Source organism: Hypanus sabinus, unplaced genomic scaffold (assembly GCF_030144855.1).
Source record: "Hypanus sabinus isolate sHypSab1 unplaced genomic scaffold, sHypSab1.hap1 scaffold_1766, whole genome shotgun sequence".
Classification (NCBI taxonomy): Eukaryota; Metazoa; Chordata; class Chondrichthyes; order Myliobatiformes; family Dasyatidae; genus Hypanus; species Hypanus sabinus.
This window is the reverse complement of record NW_026779852.1, coordinates 25,080-47,072: the sequence shown is the minus strand read 5'-3', so window position 1 is coordinate 47,072 and position 21,993 is coordinate 25,080. Positions and strand designations below refer to the sequence as shown.

The following is a 21,993-nucleotide window of genomic DNA, read 5'->3' as shown; positions in this document are numbered from 1 at the left end:
CTGTGGACACATCTGAACACATCTCGGAAACCAGAGACTGCAGAACACTGTGGACACAGCTGAACACATCTGGGAAACCAGAGACTGCAGGACACTGTGGACACAGCTGTACACATCTCGGCAACTAGAGAGTGCAGAACACTGTGGACACAGCTGAACACATCTCGGAAACCAGAGAATATAGAACACTGTGGACACAGACGAACACATCTCGGAAACAAGAGACTGCAGGACAGTGTGGACACAGTCGAACACATCTCGGAAACCAGAGAATGCAGGACACTGTGGACACAGCTGAACACATCTCGGAAACCAGAGACTGCAGAACACTGTGGACACAGACGAACTCATCTCGGAAACAAGAGACTGCAGGACACTGTGGACACAGTCGAACACATCTCGGAAACCAGAGAATGCAGGACGCTGTGGACGCAACTGAACACATCTCGGAAACCAGAGACTGCAGAACACTGTGGACACAGCTGAACACTTCTCGGAAACCAGAGACTGCAGAACACTGTGGACACAGCTGAACACATCTCGGAAACCAGAGACTGCAGAACACTGTGGACACAGCTGAACACTTCTCGGAAACCAGAGACTGCAGAACACTGTGGACACAGCTGAACACATCTCGGAAACCAGAGACTGCAGGACACTGTTGACACCACTGAAAATTTCTCGGAAACCAGAGACTGCATAACACTGTGGACACAGCTGAACACATCTCGGAAACCAGAGACTGCAGAACACTGTGGACAAAGCTGAACACATCTCGGAAACCAGAGACTGCAAAACAGTGTGGACAAAGCTGAACACATCTCGGAAACCAGAGACTGCAGAACACTGTGGACACAGCTGAACATATCTCGGAAACCAGAGACTGCAGAACACTATGGACACAGCTGAACACATCTCGGAAACCAGAGAATATAGAACACTGTCGACACAGACAAACACATTTCGGAAACAAGAGACTGCAGGACAGTGTGGACACAGTCGAACACATCTCGGAAACCAGAGAATGCAGGACACTGTGGACACAGCTGAACACATCTCGGAAACCAGAAACTGCAGAACACTGTGGACACAGCTGAACACATCTCGGAAACCAGAGAATGCAGAACACTGTGGACAGAGACGAACACATCTCGGAAACAAGAGACTGCAGGACACTGTGGACACAGTCGAACACATCTCGGAAACCAGAGACTGCAGAACACTGTGGACTCAGCTGAACACATCTCGTAAACCAGAGACTGCAGAACACTGTGTACTCAGCTGAACACATCTCGGCAACCAGAGAGTGCAGAACACTGTGGACACAGCTGAACACATCTCGGAAACCAGAGACTGCAAAACAGTGTGGACATAGCTGAACACATCTCGGAAACCAGAGACTGCAGAACACTGTGGACAAAGCTGTACACATCTCGGAAACCAGAGAGTGCAGAACACTGTGGACACAGCTGAACACATCTCGGAAACCACAGAGTGCAGAACACTGTGGACACAGCTGAACACATCTGGGAAACCAGAGACTGCAGGACACTGTGGACACAGCTGTACTCATCTCAGCAACTAGAGAGTGCAGAACACTGTGAACACAGCTGAACACATCTCGGAAACAAGAGACTGCAGGACACTGTGGACACAGTCGAACACATCTCGGAAACCAGAGAATGCAGGACACTGTGGACACAGCTGAACACATCTCGGGAACTAGAGACTGCAGAACACTGTGGACGCAGCTGAACACATCTCGGAAACCAGAGACTGCAGAACACTGTGGACACAGCTGAACACATCTCGGAAACCAGAGACTGCAGAACACTGTGGACTCAGCTGAACACATCTCGGAAACCAGAGACTGCAGAACACTGTGGACACAGCTGAACACATCTGGGAAACCAGAGACTGCAGAACACTGTGGACGCAACTGAACACATCTCGGAAACCAGAGACTGCAGAACACTGTGGACACAGCTGAACACATCTCGGAAACCAGAGACTGCAGAACACTGTGGACACAGCTGAACACTTCTCGGAAACCGGAGACTGCAGAACACTGTGGACACAGCTGAACACATCTCGGAAACCAGAGAATGCTGAACACTGTGGACACAGCTGAACACTTCTCGGAAACCAGAGACTGCTGAACACTGTGGACACAGCTGAACACATCTCGGAAACCAGAGACTGCAGGACACTGTTGACACCACTGAAAATTTCTCGGAAACCAGAGACTGCAGAACACTGTGGACACAGCTGAACACATCTCGGCAACCAGAGAGTGCAGAACACTGTGGACGCAGCTGAACACATCTCGGAAACCAGAGACTGCAGAACACTGTGGACACAGCTGAACACATCTCGAAAACCAAAGACTGCAGAACACTGTGGACAAAGCTGAACACTTCTCGGAAACCAGAGACTGCAGAACACTGTGGACAAAGCTGAACACATCTCGGAAACCAGAGACGGCTGAACACTATGGACACAGCTGAACACATCTCGGAAAACAGAGACTGCAGAACACTGTTAACACAGCTGAACACATCTCGGAAACCAGAACTGCAGAACACTGTGGACAAAGCTGAACACATCTCGGAAACCAGAGACTGCAGAACACTGTGGACACAGCTGAACACTTCTCGGAAACCAGAGACTGCAGAACACTGTGGACACAGCTGAACACATCTCGGCAACTAGAGAGTGCAGAACATTGTGGACACAGCTGAACACATCTCGGCAACTAGAGAGTGCAGAACACTGTGGACACAGCTGAACACTTCTCGGAAACCAGAGACTGCAGAACACTGTGGACACAGCTGAACACATCTCGGCAACTAGAGAGTGCAGAACACTGTGGACACAGCTGAACACATCTCGGAAACCAGAGACGGCAGAACACTATGGACACAGCTGAACACATCTCGGAAACCAGAGACTGCAGAACACTGTGGACACAGCTGAACACTTCTCGGAAACCTGAGACTGCAGAACACTGTGGACACAGCTGAACACATCTCGGAAACCAGAGAGTGCAGAACACTGTGGACACAGCTGAACACATCTCGGAAACCAGAGAGTGCAGAACACTGTGGACACAGCTGAACACTTGTCGGCAAAATGCATCCCTCCAGGAACTCTGCCTATACTGCCTGCTGTCATCGTGATCAAAGAACCAACCGCACTGCCCGGTCATGCTGTCTTCTGCCCCCCATTCCATGGGAAAAGATGTCTCACTAGAACATAGAAATCTACAGCACATTTAGACCATTCGGCCCACAATGTTATGCCGACCATGTAACTTACTCTATAAATTGCCTGGACATTCAATGGCGCAGAGCCCTCTATTTTCTAAACTCCATGCCTATTAAGAGGCTCGTTATTAACCCTATTGAACTCTCTTCCACCACCGTTGGCGGCCGTGCATTCCACCAGACACCACTTTCTGTGTGAAAGTCTTACCCCGTCACCCCCTCGGCCCCTATTTCCCAGTACCATAGAACTCTGTTCTCTCGTGTTAGCCATTAAACCTCTGAGAAAGAGCGTCTGGCTATCTACGTGACCAATGCCTCTTATGATCTTAAACTCCTCTATCAGGCCAATTATTATCCGCCGTCTCTCTGAGGAGAAAGAGGCTAGATCACTCAGCCTATTCTCATAAGGTACGCTAGCCAATCCAGGCAACATCATTGTAGATCTACTCTGGACTCTCTCAAAAGTATTCCCACAGTGAACACAGTGCTCCAAGTAGCATCTAACCATGGTTTGATATAGCTGTAACTGGGCTCAAGGACAGCATCTATTCAACTGCTATCAGAATATTGAACGGTCCCGTATTGGGATATCAGGTACGCCTAACCTCACAATCGTCACCTCGTGGCCCTTCAACATTATTGTGTGCCTCCGTGCACTTTCTCTGTAACTGTGACGTTTTACTCTGTCACTTCCTGTGACTGGTGTACCGCGTTATATTCCAGCTAAGTGATCTGTATCTGTGTATGTTGCTCTGACCTGTCCTGCTGCTGATGAAAATAAATGATATCGTTGAAAATATAGATGGAGGGTTGGCAAGTCTGCACGTAATACGAAGTTGAGTGGTGTTAGGGACCGTGTAGAAGATCTGCAATGAATGCAGTAGGATATGGATCAGTTTCTGATATGGATTGGAGAAATGGCAGATTGAGCTTAACCCGGACAAACGCACAATTTGCACTTTGGTAGGTAAAATGGTAACCGATAACACACTATGAAAGATAAGAACCAAATCAGTGTTGATTATCAGAGGGATCTTGTGGTGCAATGTCATTGCTCGTCGCCACGCTTTCTGACAGGGATTTATGAAGGCATATAGCGTTCTTGTCTTTATTAAGCTGCATCAGGCATATCATATGAGGATTGGGAAGCTTTTAAAAACTTGCAGAAGAAAATTCCTTCTTGCCATTAAGAAGGAAACGATGAATTAGGAAAGGAAGCTGGTGACTAATATCAAAGAAAATACTAATTTTTTTATGTATTTAAAGGGTAAAAGAGAGTCAAGGGTAGATTTTGGACCAATTGAAATTGATGCTGGGGATATGCTAATGAGAGACGCAGAGATGGCAGAGGAACCGAATGTATATTTTGCGTCCGATTTCACAGTTGAAGAAGTCTGCAGTATGCGGACATTCAAGAGTGTTTGTGCAATGCAACTTATGAATGAGAAGGTGTTCAGAATGCTTAATGGTATGAGGGTGGATAAATCTACTGGCCCCGATGGAATGCACCCTCGGGTTCTGAAGGAAATAGCTGGCGAGATTGCGGAGGCAGTAACAATGATCTTTCAAGAAACGATAGATTCTGGCATTGTACCAGATGGCTGGAAAATTGAAGATGCTACTCTGCTATTTAGGAAGGGTGGCTTGCAGCAGAAACAAATCTATAGATGAGTTTACGGAATACCTGCAAGCAAATGATAAGATAGCCAAAACCCAGCATGGTTTCCTGGAAGGAAAATCCTGCCTGATGAACCTACTGCATTTTTTAAGGAAACTACAAGCAGGGTAGACTAACAGGATGCAGTAGACATGGTGAACTTGGATTGTCAGAAGGCCCTTGGCAAGGTGCGGCACATGAGGCTGCTGAGGAAGATATGAACCCAAAAAATTATAGGGGAGATACTAGCGTGGGTGGAGCATTGCCTGATCGTTCGGAAAGAGGGACTGGGAATAAAGTCATCCTATTCCGTCTGGCTACCGGTTACCAGTGGAGTTCCACAGGGATCGGTGCTGGAATCCATGCTTTTTGCAATGAATGTAAATGATTTCCAGATGACACAAATATAGGTGGAGGAATGAGAAGTGTTGAGGAAACAGAGATCCTGCAGAAAGTCGAAGATACTTTAAAGGAATGGTAAACGAAGTGGCAAAAGAAATACAATGTTTGAAAGTGTACGTACTTGCAGTTTGTTCGAAAAAAATAAACGGGCAGACTATTATTTAGATCGGGGGAGAGTTCAAAATGCAGAAATGCAAAGGGACTTGGGAGGCTTTCTGGAGGACACCCTAAATCTTACCTCCAGGTTGAGTCAATGGTGCAGAAGGCGAATGCCATGCAGGTATTCATTTCTACAACTATAGAATATAAGAGCAGGGATGTGATGTTCAGGCTCTATGAGGCACTGGTGAGACCACACTTGAAGTACTGTTTGCAGTTTTGGGCCACTTATTGTAGAAAATGAATTCCGTCATTGCAGAGGTTTCAGAGAAGATTCACGAGAATTACTCCAGGAATGAAGGGGTACCTTATGAGGAACGTCCGGAAACTCTTGGGCTGTGTTCCCAGGAATTCAGGAGGAGGTGGAACCTCATAGAAACATTCCGAATGCTAAGAGGACTGAGCGGATGAATACATTGCACAGTTATTTCCCGTGGTAGGGGAGTTGAGAACAAGAGGGCACAAATCAGGATTGATGGACGTCATTTTTGAACTGATATTAGGGAGAAATTACTTTAGTCAGAGGTTGGAAAATCTGCGGTATTTGATGCGACAAACGGCTGTGGAGGCCAAGTCATTGGATGAATCTAAGGCAGAGACAGATAGGTTCTAGTTTAGCCAAGCGACCAAATGATATGGCGAGAAGGAATGCGAGTGGGGAATTCCTGGAGTATTGGATCACACCGTTATTGAATGGCAGAGCGGACTCAATGGTTCAAATGGCCTCCTTCTGCTCCTAAATCTTCTGGTGAAGGGGCCGACTGATTTTAGCAGCCAGCCATCTCCACTTTAATTCAGATCAGTCATTGACATCACAAAAAAACAAACAGCCACTTGTATATGTAAATGATATTCAACCTTGAGATTTATCTTTTTAAAAACAAATATTGAGATTTGTTTAACTCAGGTCTCTTTTTACTGTAATCCACCACGTTACCTACCTCTCTTCCTGTTACAATAAGCCAGCAAAGAAAGAAAAGCCCCACAGCATTTTAATCCCCAAAAGACAGTCATATTTCCAATGTGTGACAAAACAAGGGTTGCAAACAACAGTACAACCACGACCAAAATAATAAATCCTTAACCCTCTCTCTTTCCCCTCTCTCACCCATTCTCTCTCTCTCCTTCTGTCCCTCTCGCTACCTCTGCCAGTTTTTTCTCCCCTCACTCTGCCCGTCTCTCCCTGACACTTTCGATAACGCACTTGCTCTTCTCACTGCCACTTCACTCATGACTTCGTTCCCTCTTCTCCCTCCCACAGCTTGTCGAATTCCTGTCTTCGTTCTGCCTCCGCATTCTCCCATTTTCCGCTCATCGCCTTCAACTGTCACTCTATTTCCCGTCTCCATCCGTCCCCCATCTACTGCTCAGTCCACGTCTCTCTCCACTCTCTTCACCCTGTCCCTCATATTTTCTACCTGTCTCTCACTCTGTCTCCCCCAGTCTCTACCTGTCCCTTGCCCTTCTATTTGCCTCTCTGACACATTCTCTTGCATTCTGTCCTAGATGATCTGGACCCCACCTACTCGCGGCTGAACCTTCTCCAAAATGAGCTTCCCATCGCTAACGAAGAAGATCCTCCTATTGCGTCTGGACCAGGAGAAATGTCACACGCAGGTCAGAGTTAACTTTGATGATGCCATTCTGAGGGGGGGGGGGGGGTCACGTGACGTACGCACAACTGTACAAGTGTAAATGCATCTGCATCGACCCTTCCCTCTGGCAGTTCCTTCCACAAATGGAGCACCGTCTGATTAAAAAAAAAGTGTCACTCTGGTCCGCAGTTAAATATCTTTCTACTATCGCCTCAGAAGTGTGCGTTCTGTCCTCGATTCTAGAAGTCTGCAGAAAATGACTCTGCACATTCATATTGTCTGTGCCCCACATGGATTTATAAACCTCTGTAAGGTCACCCATGAACTCCAAGGTATAAAATCCTAAACTGCCTGAATTATCTCCATAACTCAGTCCCTCGGATTCTCGGCAACATACGCGTAAATCTCCCTCTGCAGCCGTTGCTGCTCAGTGGCATTTCTCCTGGAGCAGTTGAACAAAAAACTGAACACTGTACTCCAAGGTCGGCCTACCCTACATCCTGTACAACTGCAAAGTGACCTCTCTACTCCTGTACACAGTGCCTTGATTGATAAAGATGCAATCTTTACTGCCCTATCTATCATTGACCGCAATTTCTGGGAACCGTTTTCCCGTAACCCTGAGTCCATCTATTCTATAACGCACCCCAGGGTTCCCCCTCTTCCTGTGAATGTCCCATCCTGGCTTGTCTTCCTCAAATACTACATCTCTCTCACCTCTCCTTTCTTTCTCCGTCTCTTCCTCCCTTTCTCTCTTCAATCTCCCAAACTGATCTACCATCTGGGATCTTGTGACTGGATTTGTTAAAGCCATTGTAGATTTTATCTGGCAATCAGGACAAACAGGTAATCAGCAATCAAATCGGTCCGTCTAATCTCCCTGGGCTCCACCCCATTATACAGAGCAGCCCAACCAATGCCTGATTGAAGTCCCTATACATCTTTGTCTACTACACTTCCCTAATCGTCCGTCTCAGTGGCTCTCACCAAATATGGAAATCTAACAAGTTCCCACCGTGGCCTCTTGCCTACATTCCCTGCTGCCTCGGTGCAGCAGCCAGATTAATCATAGACCCCTGCCCAACCCAGACTCCCTCCCATCGGGGGGTGTGTGGGAAATATCAGATTATCGAACGCCCCCGAGAACGATCAGATGGTCTCCTGACCTCACGATCTATCTCGTCGTGGCCCCTTGCACCTTATCGCCTGCCCGCCCTGCCCTCTCTCTGTAACTGTGACACTTTATTCTGCATTCTGTGATTGCAAATTGAGCTACAGACTCCCTCACCGCCCTATCTAGCCTTGACCTCAATTTCTGGGAAACGTTTTCCCGTAATCTGGGTCCATCTATACTTTATCTCTTCCCAAGGTTCATCCTCTTCACTGAGAGTGTCCCATCCTGGCTTGTCTTCCTGAAATACCAAACCGTAGGCTTATACAGAAAGTCAGAAGCCATGGAATCCAGGGAAGATTCAGAATTGGCTTGCCTGCAGAAAGCAGAGGGTCGTTGTGGACGGAGTCCATTCTGATTGGAGGATTGTGGCTAGTGGTGCCCCTCAAGGATCTGTTCTTGTCCCTCTACTTTTTGTGATTTTTATTAACGAACTGGATGTGGGGGTAGAAGAGTGGTTTGGCAAGATTGCAGACGACACAAAGGTTGGTGGTGTGGCAGATAGTGCTGCGGATTGTTGAAGATTGCAGAGAGACATTGAAAGGATACAGAAGTGGGCTGAGAATTGGAAGATGGAGTTCAAGCCGGAGAAGTGTGAGGTGGTACACTTTGGAAGGACAATCCCAAAGGCAGAGTACAAAGTATATTGCAGCATACTTGGTAGCGTGGAGGAGAAGAGATGTCTGGAAATATATGTCCATAGATTCCTGAAAGTTGACTCACAGGTATTTAGGTTAGTTAAGAAAGATTACGGAGTGTTTCATAAGACGAGGGATAGAATTTAAGAGTCGCGGGTAATGATGCACCTCTATAGAACTGTTAGGACACACTTGGAGTACTGTGTCCAGTTCTGGTCGCCTCAGTATAGGAAGGATGTGGATTCATTGGAAAGGGTAAAGAGGAGATTTACCAGGATGCTGCCTGGTTTATAGAATATGCATAATGAGCAGAGATTAAGAGAGCTATGTTTTTTTTTTTCTCTCCCTGGAGAGAAGGAGGATGAGAGAAGTCATGCTAAGTTATACAGGATATTAAGAAGAATAGATAGAGTGGACAGCCAGCGCCTCTTTCCCAGGTCAACACTGCTCAAATCAAGAGGACATCACTTTAAGGTATGAGGTGGAAAGTTCAAGGGAGATATTAGAGGAAGGTTTTTAAATCAGAGAGTGGTTGGTGCATAGAATGCACTGCCTGAGTCAGTGTTGGGGGCAGATACAGTAGTGGAATTTAAGAGATTACCAGCCAGCTATATGGAGGAAATTCAGCAGGAGGGTTATAGGAGGGGCGGGGTTTAAGAGTGTGCCGAAGTGTCCGTACTGTGTGTACTATTCTATGATATATGTTGTAACATTGTCATGCATTCCGTCATTTCAACCCATAAAGCCTCACTTAGACGAATTATCTTGCCTGTCCTGATTGTCCTCTGCGGTAACATTTTCTAAGCCTGATAATGTCACCCCTCCTTCTTTAATTCTTTCTGCCTTCTCACATCGAAATATGGTGCTCTCCTGCTTGCTCTTCCTACACACAATTCTTAGTAATGGCTACAATCTCATAATTCACTGTATTGATTCATTCTCTGAGCTCAACCGCATTTCCATTAAGCTTTCTGCATTGAGATACCCCAAGCCCATCTGGCATATTGGCTGTGTCTTCCCCAGTGAAGACAGATCCAACTGTTCATCTCTTCTGCCATTCCCTTTTTCCCCATAATAAATTCAACAGTTTCTGTCTTCAAGGGCCCAAATTTGGTCTTAACTGATATATTTCCTCTTCACATACCAAAAGAAGCTTTTACTATCCTCATTTATATTCTTTGCTAGCTTAGATTCGTACCTCAAATTTTGTCCCTTATTGCCTTTTTAATTATGTTCTGATGCTCTTTGAAAGTTTCCCAAACCTCTGGCTTCCCGCACATCTTTGCTATGTTATGATTGTTCTCTTTTATTGTTATACTGTCCTTGACTTCCCTTGTTATCCACGGTCGCCCCCTACTCCATTTAGGAACTCTCTTTCGCTTTGGAATGATCTAATCCTGCACCTGCTGCATTATTCCCAGAAATTCCTGCAATTGTTGTTCCACTGTCATCCCTGCTTGTGTATCCTTCCAGTCACCTTTGGCAAGTTCCTCCCCCATGGCTCCATGGACGCCTTTGTCCAACTGAAATACGTACACTTCCGATTTAGAGTAGCCCACTAATTGGAAACATTAAATGCCTTATTGAGTTTCCTATTAATCAAGTCTACTACCCTGTTCTCATGAATCGCCCTGGTTCCTCTCAAAAAATATGGAAACGGCACCACCTGTGACCTTAGGAAACTGCAGAGCGTTGTGGAAAGAGCTGAGCCCAGCTCCGAAACGTGCGTCCCCTCCATGAACTCCGTCCACAGTTCCTGGCGCATCGATGAAGCAACCAGCAGCATCACAGAACCACTTCCAGCCACGCCGGCCGTTCTGTCTTATGCACCTTCCCATCGGAGGGGAAGATGCGAAGGCCTGTTTCACTAGGCTCAAGGAGAGCTTCTACCCCACAGTCATCAGACTATTGAACTGTCCTGTACCATGATAAATATACTTTTGACCTCGTAACCTGCTTCCCCTTTGCCGCTGCACCTTATTCCCTACCTGCACCGCAGATTCTCTGTGACTGTGAACCTTTATTCTGCATGATGTGATTGATTTACGTTGCTCCCCTACCATGAAGTTGTCGGTATTTGTGGATGTAACTGAAACCTCTCCTGTCTATAATGTATGTGAATGACCCGGATGACAGTTTAGATTAGTACGTTTGCAGATGATACGAGGATGGGTGGTGTGGATAGTGTATGAGACCTGAAAAGAATAGGTATAACCGTATAACCATATGACAATTACTGCACGGAGTCAGGCCCTCTCGGCCCTTCTTCTCCGTGCCGAACGCTTACTCTCACCTAGTATCACCGACTTGCACTTCGCCCATAACCCTCCATGATCTATCTAATTTTATTTTAATTGACAACTTCGCAACTGCCTCTGCCACTTCCACAGTTAGCTCTTTCCACTCAGCTACCACTCTCCAAGTAAAGAAATTCCCCAAAACGTTTGCCCCTAAATCTCAACTCATGTTCTCTTGTTTGAATCTCCTCTACTTTCAAAGGAAAGAAAACTGTCCAGGTCAATTCTATGTATCCCCCTCATAATGTTAAATATCTCTATCTAGTCGCCGTCAACTTGACATGTTCAACCTTCCTCATCAACTTAGGTGCTGAAACCCAGGTAACATTCTAGTAAATTTTCTCTGTACTCCATCGATTTTGTTGACATCATTCCAAAAACTCGGTGACCAGAACTGTACACAATACTCGAAATTTGGCCTCGCCAATGCCTGTACAATTATAATATAACGTCCCAAATCCTATACACAATGCTCTGATTTATAAAGGCCAGCATACCAAAAGCTTTCTTCACCACCCTATCCACATGTGATTGCAACTTCAGGGTACTATGCACAATTATTCGTAGATCACTACTGCATTCCTCAATGCTCTACCTTTTGCCATGCAGATCCTATTTTGATTAGTCCTACCAAAATGTAGAACCTCACAATTATCAGTATGAAACTCCATCTGCCATCTTTCAACCCACTCTTCTAACTGGCCTAAATCTCTCTGCACGCATTGAAAACCTACTTCATTATCCACAATGACACCTATCTTTGTATTATCTGCATACGCTCGACTCCATCATGCAGATCATTAATGGATATAACAAACAACATTGGACCCAGTACAGATCCCGGAGGCACACCACTAGTCACCGGCCTCCAACCTGACAAAGAGTTATCCACCACTATTCTCTGGCATTTCCCATCCAGCCTCTGTTGAATTCATTTTTCTACTTCAGTATAAACACCCAAAGAATGAACCTGCCTAAACCTTCCGCGCAGAAACTTGTAACAGGATATACTGAAATCCATACAAACCACATCCACTATTTATCCTCGTCAAATTTCCTAGTAATCTGTTCAAAAATTCAATAAGATTTGACAAACATGACCAACCACGCAAAAATCATGTTGACTGTTCCAGATCATACCCTGTCTATCCAGATAATTTTATATACCATCTCCAAGAATACTTTGCATGAATTTACCCACCACTGACGTCAATCTGACAGGCCTACAATTGCCAGGTTTACTCTTAGAATCCAGTTTAAACAACGGAACTGCATGAGCAACACGCCAATTCCCGTCACCATTCCCGCTTCTACTGACATTTGAAATATTTCTATCAGACCCCCTGCTATTTATGCACTAACCTCCCATAAGGTCCTATGGAAATCCTGTCAGGACTCAGAAATTTATCCATTTTTATATTCCTTAAGAGCGCCAGTCCAACCTCCTCTTTAATAACCATAGTTTCCATAGCGTCCCTACTTGTTTTCCTTACATTACACAATTCAGTATCGTTTTCCTTAGTGAATACCGAAGAAAATAAATTGTTCAAAATCTCCCCTATCTCTCTTAACTCCACACATAGCTCTTCACTGATTCTCTAAGGAACCAATTTTATCCCTCAATATCCTTTTACTATTAATATAACTGGAGAAACCCTTTGGATTTATTTTCACCTTATTTGCCAAACCAAACTCGTATCTTCTTTTAGCCTTTCTAATTTCTCTCTTGAGATTTTTCTTACATTATGTATATTCCTCGAGCAACTCATTTACTCCATGATGCCTGTATATTGTAGATCTCTCTTTTTCCGAACCAAGTTTCCAATCTCCCTTGAAAACCATTGCTCTCTCAAAACTTTAACCTTTCATTTTAACCAAAGAATAACATAAAGATTCTGTACCTTCAAAATTTCACCTCAAAAGGCAGTAGGATATGTATCAGTTAAAGCTATGGGTTGGACAAATGGCAGGTGGAGTTTCACACGGAGAAGTGTGACATGTTGCAACTTGATCGCACAAATGTTAAGATATAGAACACTTTTAAAACCAGGAACCTAAACAGTGTTGATTTTCAGAGGAAGATTGGGTTCCAATGTCATTATCCGTGGTTAAGGACTTAGAACATATAACATAGAATAGTACAGCTCATTATAAGCCATTCGGCCCAAAATGTTGTGCCAACCCACAAACCCTGCCTCCCATATAATCCCCCACTTTAAAAGCCTCCATATGCCTGTCTTAAACTTCACTAGTGTATCTGCCTCTACCACTGACTCAGGCAGTGCATTCCACGCACCAACCACTCTCTGAGTGAAAGATCATCCTCTAATATCCCCCTTGAACTTCCCTCACCTTACCTTAAAGACATGTCTTCTTGTACTGAGCAGTGGGGCCCTAACGAAGAGGCGCTGGCTGTCCTCTCTGCCTATTCCTCTTAATATTCTGTACATCTCTATCATGTCTCCTCTTATCCTCATTTTCTTCAAAGAGTAAAGCACTAGCTGGCTTAAGTTATGATCTGAATCTATACTCTGTAAACTTGTCAGCATACTGTCTAAACTCCTCTGTGCCCTTTCCAATGCTTCCACATCCTTCCTTTCCTGAGGCGACCAGAACGGAACAGAGTACTGCAATTATGGCCTAACTAGAGTTTTATAGCGCTGCAGCATTACATCCCGTCTCCTACACGCTATTCCACGATTTATGAAATCTTACACCCCATACGTTTTCTTATCTACCCTATCTACCTGTGAGGCTTCGTTCAGGGATCTGTGGACACGTACCCCCAGATTCCTTTGCTCCTGAACTCTTCCAAGTATCCTGCCATTGACGTTGTACTCTGCCTTGGAGTTTGTCCTCCCAAAGTGTACCACCTCACACTTCTCCGGGTTGAAATCCATCTCCCACTTCTGAGTCCACTTCTGCATCCTCTCAATGTTAATCTGCAATCTTCGACAATCGTCAACCCTATCCACAACACCAACAACCTTTGTCTTGTCTGCAAACTTTCCAAACCACTATTCTAACTCACATCAAGGTCGATAATAAAAATCACAAAAATGTTGAGGTCCAAGAACAGATTCTTGTGGGACATCACTAGACTCAACCCTCCAATATGAATGCATTCCAGCGACTACGACCCTCTGCCTTCTGCAGGTAAGCCAGTACTGAATCCACCTGGCCAAACTTCCCTGGATCCCTTCTGACTTTTAGAATAAGCGTACCATATGGAACCTTGTCAAATGTCTTATTAAAATTCATACAAATCACATCCACTGCACTACTTTTCATACATATATGCCTGGTCACCTCCTCAAAGAACCCTATCAGGCTTGCTAAGCACGATCAACCCTTCACAATGTCATGCTAACTGTCGCTGATCAGACAATGATCCTCTAAATGCCCATAGATCCCATCTCGAAGAAAATTTTCCAACTGCTTTCCCGCCACAGACGTAAGGTTCACTGGTCTATAGTTACCTGGACTATCCTTACTACACTGCTTAAACAAGGGACAACATTGTCCTCCCTCCAATCCTCCGGTACCATTCCCGTGGGCAATAAAGACATAAATATCCTCGCCAGATGTTCAGCAATCTCTTCCCTTTCTTCGTGTAGCAGCTTGTGGCATATTCTGTCAGGTCCCTAGGACTTATCCATCCTAATGTATTTTAACCAATCCAACACCTCCTCTCCCTTAATATCAACATGCTCCAGAACATCAACCTTACCAATATTGTCCTCACCGTCATAAAGTTCTCTCTCTGTGGTGAATACCGAAGAGACGTATTCATTGAGTATCTTGCTCACTCCCACAGCCTCCAGGCACATCATCCCACTTTTATGTCTAACCGGTACTACCTTCACTCCCGTCATCCTTTTGTTCTTCACAATGAAGAATTGAAGAATGCCTTGGTGTTTTCCGTTGCCCTGCTCCGCAAGGCTTTCTCATGCTCCCTTCTTGCGCTTCTCAGCCCCTTCTTAAGCTCCTTTCTTGCTACCCTATATTCCTCAATAGACTCATCTGATCCTTCCTTCTTAAACCTCATGTGTGCTGCCTTCTTCCACCTGACTAGATTTTCCACTGCACTTGTTAACCATTGTGTATCTTCCCCACCGGGACAAATTTATCCTTAACATCCTGCAAGAGATCCTTAAACATCGACTACAGTACATTTCCCTGCAATAGCATCATCCCAATTAACACACGCAATTTCTATTTTTATAGCCTTATAATTTGCCCTTCCACAATTAATTATTTTCCTGTCCTCTCTGATTCTATCCTTTTCCAAGATAATGCTGAAGGTCAGGGAGCGGTGATCACTGTCCCCCAGATGATCACCCACTGACAGATCTGTATTAGGCAGGCATATTACACGCATGACTTTATTATTGAGGACACTGGTTTCAAAAGTCAGAAGTTATGTTGCAATTTCGTCAAAATTTCTGTTAAGGCTGCATCCGGAGTATTACACATAATTCTGTTCACCACATTGTTGGGAGGATTAGAAGATCTTGGATAGCCTCCGAAGATGTTGAACGAGAGATCCGACAGAGTTTTCTAAGATCACAAAAGACATAGACTGAGTAGACAGACAGTTCCTTTTTCCAAAGTCGAAATATATCATACCAGAGGGAGTGCATTCGGGACAACATTGTAGGCCTGTTTCCGTACTCTGCTGGGTGATCCCTGTTCCTCAGGGTCCCTGTGTTTTGCAACACACTCAACGGTCCCTGATGTTTGTCCTCCTGAAATACAATAGATCAAACTAAATTGCATGTGCTCTAGTTTAGCCGACTTCCCCGGCGAATCGAGATCCCACTGTAAGAGATAACTGTCTTCACTGTTTAAAACGCCATCAACGTGAAAGTCGTCTGCAAGCTCACCTGCAGTGCATTGTATAATCTGCTATAAATGGTCAATAAAGCTGACAAAGATCACTGGTTCCACGACCGATTACCCGTGAGCAACGTTAGTGAAGGGCTTTCAGTCTGAGAAATGAATTGCAAACCGAAATTTTGTCCCCTATCTTCGAGCCAATTGTATACATAATCAGCCATCCCTCCCTGTTTTGCACTCCATTTCCGAGGGGTATGCTACCTGGGGTCTTGTTAAATTCTATGTACATTACATCCAGCACCTCTGCACTTCCTCCTCAATTAAATCGGTCAGAGAGATCCTCTTGGGTTCCAAACCATCTTCATACCATTCTCCCATCTGAGCCCTTGTTAATAGCCTTGTTCAAGCCTCTGTATGGTACATCTACTGCCCGTTCCTTGTCTGTCCTCCGCAGTCAAATACGCCCGAAAAATCTACCTGGGTCTCACGCCGCCCTTCATCTCCTTCCCCCTCCTCTCGTCTGATTTCCCTATCTTTCCCTCTCCCACCCAGCCTCCCTGCTCCATTCCTTCTAGGTCTCTCTCTACCTTCCTCTCTGCTATCTTCCAGAGTGGATCCTGATACGGGACTTGTCAAGCATCCTTTATGCCTATCAATCCGGACATATCAGACAGTCAGCTTCCCCTGGGTCCCACACCATTACACAGAGTAGTCTACCAAGTTGAAATAAAAGTCTTCTTTTCTTCCCTGTTCAAAATGTCTACTATTCTGTTCTCATGAATGTCCCTGGTTCCTCATTAAAAATATAAACAATGCTCCACCCATGATCGCTGCAAACTTCAGAGCGGTGTGGAAAGAACTGAGCCCAGCTCCGAATCCAGCCTCCCCTCCATGAACTATTTCGACACATGCTGCTGTTTTGATAAAGAGCCCCGCGACATCAAAGATCCCCGGACATTCTGTCTTCTGCACCCTCCCATCGGAGGGGAAGTGCGAAAGCATGTATCCGGAGTCTCAAGGACAGCTTCTACACTACAGCAATCAGACTATTGAACGGACCCCTAATACAATAAGATGTAATCTTGACCTCAAAATCCTACGCTTCGTGGATTTTGAAATTTATAATCTGCCTACACTACAATTTCTCTGTAATTTCGATACTTAATTCTGCATTCTGTAACTGAATAACCTTGTTCTACTCCAATGAAGTGACCTGTACACGGATGTGGGTGGGATTTCTCCTGTCTGTGATGTACATCTGAATTAATTCTAATTATCTGGATAGACATGGTCATGCTGCACCTTGGTCGGCGAAATGCTCGGAGAGAGCACAAGATCAGAAGAGCTACAGAAGGTATCATTCCCAAATGTGAAATGTCTATCACCAGAGGGAATTGAACCCGGGTCGCTGGTACTGTAAACCGCTACGCTAATCATCACGTGTCCGTGCCGCCCTTCTCCTTGTCAACAGCCACACAACAAGAAACACAATGGAGTCTACGAAATCACCACAACATGTTCATCCCCACAAGACCGTCATTTACCTCATGTGTGGAAAAGGAACAAAGCGGGCAAACAATAATACAGATATTCAAAATGATAAACTCGTGACACTCTCTCTTTCCGTTCTTTCGCACCTCCTCCCTCTCGTTCCATTGTCTCTTCCCTCTCTCACTCACTCCCCCAGTCTTCCCCACACTATCGCTGTCCCTCTCACACTCCCCATTCACTCAGAACATCGCTTCCTCTTCTCGCGCAGCCATATACCCTCCCCTCTCTCTTTTTGTTTTCTCTCCCCCATTCCCTCACATTTTCCCGTCCATCGGTCCCCTCTAACCATCCCCTGAATTCTCCTTCTGTTTATCTGAGTGGTCTCTCCACAGGTCCGCATAAACAGGAGCCGAACGACAACATCGGAAATGGACCGGACCGTAAGATGTCGCTACTCAGCATGGTTACGTCCGTCCTCTTCCTGACCGTGGTCGGGCTGTCGATCCATGGTGAGTCGAACGGACTCTGGTTGGAGTCAGACCGTAAACTAAAAGTGTGAAATGAAACGTGAGTGTAAAAGCTCACAGTCACCCGGACTCGCCGCACAACGTGTACCTCACTTCGTACCTCGCCATGACACTGACACATACCGTTCCGTGATAAGGTCACGCCCCTCACCGTGAAACTGAAACTACCCTTCCTGGACAGGGATATAATACCCTCCATGGCACAGTTACGTCCACACCGTGACACCGAAAAAAAGCATCTCTGTATCCATACGGCCAGTTCCCGGTGCATTCCATCTGTCATAATCATCTGGATAAGCCTCCCCTGAGGGCTCAGTCAAACACCCGGGGCTCCAACTGAATCGATCACATTCGGGAGAGGTGACAAAATCTCCGGAATCAGAGAGACGCTTTTCAGCCCTGGGAAGTGAAGGGATTTGGATTCTCAGTGATGAGGCTCAATGTAACTGAGATTGAGAGAGGGAGGGGTGATTGTGGTGGAAGGAGAGACCGCGGGTGGTGGGTGGAAGGGAGTCCCATTGTGGGACACGGCTGCGTTCACCCTCACACTGAAAGAGAACATGGGAAATAGATCGAACCGTAGAATCTGCCGACTCCGCCTCATTACTTGCGCCATTATCGTAATTGTTGCCGCGCTATCGATCCATAGTGAGCCGAACGGGCTTCAAATGTAAACAAATGTTACTGTAAAACTCGACAGTGACACCGACAGGCCCTTAACAGTGACACTGAGGCGCCTCTCACTGTGACACCAACACGCTCCTCAACCTGACTCGTCCAGCTCCGCACCGTGACAAAGACTCACACGTCACAGTAACACCACTGTAACACCGAGATGGTATCGTCCCTCAAAATAACACCGGTGCAATTACCCACACCTCACCCTGACACAGACAATGGCCGTAGCCCTGACATGCCACTCGCCGTGACACAGACACACCTCTGTGAGACCAGCACACCCCAAACCATGACAACAGATAATCTTCTCACCGTGACGCCACCACGCGCTTTACTGTGCCATTTACCTCGCCGTTTCATCGATATACACCTCATTCTGATCCGTACACCTCTCGCCAGGGCAGAGAAACTCCTATCACAATGACACCGACAAGTCCCTCACAGCAACTCGGACATGCACCGCACAATACTGACGTAGACCCCCACTGTAACGTCAACAAATTCTTCACCGGGACATTGATCTACTCCTCAGCGTGACACAGGCACACGATTCAAGGTGGCGCCTATGCCTCTCACTGTGCCACCAGCACATCCTTCAGTCTGAAACCCTTCACCGTGACACTGGCACAGCACTCTGTGTGATCCGTTCGGTAGCGTGACGCTGACTCACGTGTCACTGTAAACGCTAAACATCCCTCACCATCTTTCTCAGTATCACAGATTCGTCAGTCTAAGGTCACCTGCAACCGAACCGATAATGAATTAAATTCAACCCTTCAATCCATGGTTTCGGCGCTCAATTCTAATCTGTCTGTTCTTAAACAAAAACACAGTGATCTCCGTCACCAGTTCTGTGGATTGTTGACCAGCAGAAGAGGGGAGGCATCATACCACTCTTTAACCCGCTCCTCATCACAGGGCAGGCATGGAGAGAGGAAGCGTCACTCTGTGCTTGATATCGGGAGTGTGTGAAGAGATGGTATGGATGGTGATTCACTCTGTGTTTGACACGGGAGGGCGTGGGCGTTACTTCGCTTTGTGTGTGAACTCGGAGGAGTGTGATAGGACGGTTCAGAGATAACTTCGCTCCATGACCTGCCAGGAAGTGTGTGATGGGACGTCAGGAGGGAGATTCACACTGCGTTAGACTCGGGAGCATGTGATGGGACAGTGTGGAAGCAGCTTCTCTCTGTGTCTGACACTTTGCTCTGTGGTTTGTTGAGAAGCCGTAGAGGGAGAATCACTCTCACTGTGACATTTGTCGAGTGTGCTGAGGGAGTTTCTTTCTGTGTCTGACCGCTGGATTGTGTGATGGGGCCGTGGAGAGAGAGATACAATATGCGTCTGACCACGTTAGTGTGTGATCGGATGGACCTCAGGGAGCTTAAATCTGTGTCTCACCCCGTGTGTGATGGGACTCTATGTTTGAAATAGTGTGCCTGTGATGGGAAGCTATGGTGTGAAGGGGGAGTTGGGTGAGTGCGTGGGATGTGGTCATGTGTGTTTCTGACACCGGGATCAGTGACGCCTGGCACGATGGTGTTCCGTTCTCTGTCTGATGCCAGTGGTGTGTGACAGAACGGTGCGGATGGAGCTCCTTTCGTTTTCTGAACCCTGCATTGTGTGATATCACCGTGTAGAAGTAGCATCTATATCTGACCACGGGAGTATGCGGTGGGATGGTGAAGAGAGTGCTTCAGTTGCTATCTGATGACTGGCGCGTGTAAGTGGGTAATGTGGGGGGAGGTTCACTCTGTATGAGTCCGCAGGACTGTGTGATGGGAAAGTGTGCAGGGGGCTTCATTTAATGTCTGACCCATGGAGTGTTTGAGAGTGTGGTGGAGTGAAAGCTTCAGTCTGAGACTTACCCGGTCGTGTGTGATGTGACAGCGTTTAAAGAGCTGTGTCTGACACAGGGAGAGTATGATGGGACCGTGAGACAATAGCTTCATTTATCGTCTGTCCCCGAGAGTGCGTGACGGGTCCATGTGGAATGAACCCTCAATAGTGTCTGCTCAATCAGGAAAAGTTCACTCTATTACTGACACAGGGATCATGTGATTGGATGGTGCCGAGGAAATTTCCTTGCGAGGGTGATCTCGGGTGAGACTGATGAGCCGGTGCGGAGGGGGTTTCATACTGTTTCTGACCCTGCACGTGTGTCAAGGGGGAGTGATAAAAAGCTTCACTCCATGTCTTTTTTCCTGGTGTCCGTAATCGAAGGGTGATGAAGGAGCAACATGTCCCATCCGGGAGTGTGCGATTTTACACTAGCTTAAGTGTAAGTCTGACTCCTCGATTTTGTGGTGGGACGCTGTGGAGGAAACTTAACTCTGTGTCCGATCCCGGGGAGTGTCTGATGGGACGGTATGTAGGGAGATTCACTCTGTGTCTGACCACGGGAGTGTGTGATGGGACGATGTGGAGGGAGATTCACTCTGCGTCTGACCCGGGGAGTGTGTGATGGGACGGTGTGGAGGGAGATTCACTCTGTGTCTGACCCCGGGAGAGTGTGATGGCCAGTGTGGAGGAGGATTGATTTTTCCTTATTCCCGCTTTTCAGAGGAAATTTGTTCCAAGGATTTGGTCAGATATGGAGACCGGTGTTACTTGTTCTCCACGTTTGAAATATCTTACAATGGAGCTCGTCTACTTTGTTCAAACATTGATTCAATGCTCCTGGAAATCAATTCGCAGGATGAAGCGGTAAGGGTCACACCACGACAAAGACCATAAGAACATAACACAAGGGGCAGAAGTCGACAATTCGGCTCATCGAGTCTGTTCCGCCATTTTATCATGAGCTGATCCATTGTCCCATTTAGTTCCACTCTCCCGCCTTCTGCCCTGGCTACAAAGATACCTATCAATTTCTGCCTTAATTACGCACAATGTCTTGGGATCCACTGCCGCCTGTGGCAACATCTTCCACAGATTCATCACGCTCTGGCTAAAAAAATTACCCTCGCTTCACGGAGTCCGTGGAAGCAGAGTCCTAGGCTTTGGCTAAGTGGGCTTCGGCGTAAGGGGCGTAAGCCTGTGTGATTGCTCGCTGAGGGAAAGAAGGTAAGGTCGCTAGGTGCTTTTTAGACTTATTCTATTAATTCAGTTCAGGTATGGGGGAGACAGTCAGAGCAGTGGTGTGCTCTGTATGCAGTATGTGGGAGGTCAGGGTCAAGACAGTTGTCCCTGATGACCACACCTGCAAGAGCTGCGTCCAGCTGCAGCTCCTATCAGCCCGAGTTAGGGAGTTGGAGCTGGAGCTGGATGAAC

General features: G+C 46.4%; 1 protein-coding gene across 1 annotated transcript in view; it reads left to right on the top strand.

Annotated features, from left to right (window-relative positions):
• The window catches only part of LOC132387365 (uncharacterized), a 39,768-nt gene extending 18,421 nt beyond the window's left edge, over nt 1-21,347 (top strand). Inside the window, exons 5-8 of the mRNA XM_059959736.1 lie at nt 6,991-7,101; nt 17,908-18,024; nt 19,433-19,580; nt 21,284-21,347. Coding sequence (XP_059815719.1) covers nt 6,991-7,101; nt 17,908-18,024; nt 19,433-19,580; nt 21,284-21,347 — 440 coding nt within the window. The remainder of the gene's footprint in view (nt 1-6,990; nt 7,102-17,907; nt 18,025-19,432; nt 19,581-21,283) is intronic.
• Nucleotides 21,348-21,993: the final 646 nt, after the last annotated feature.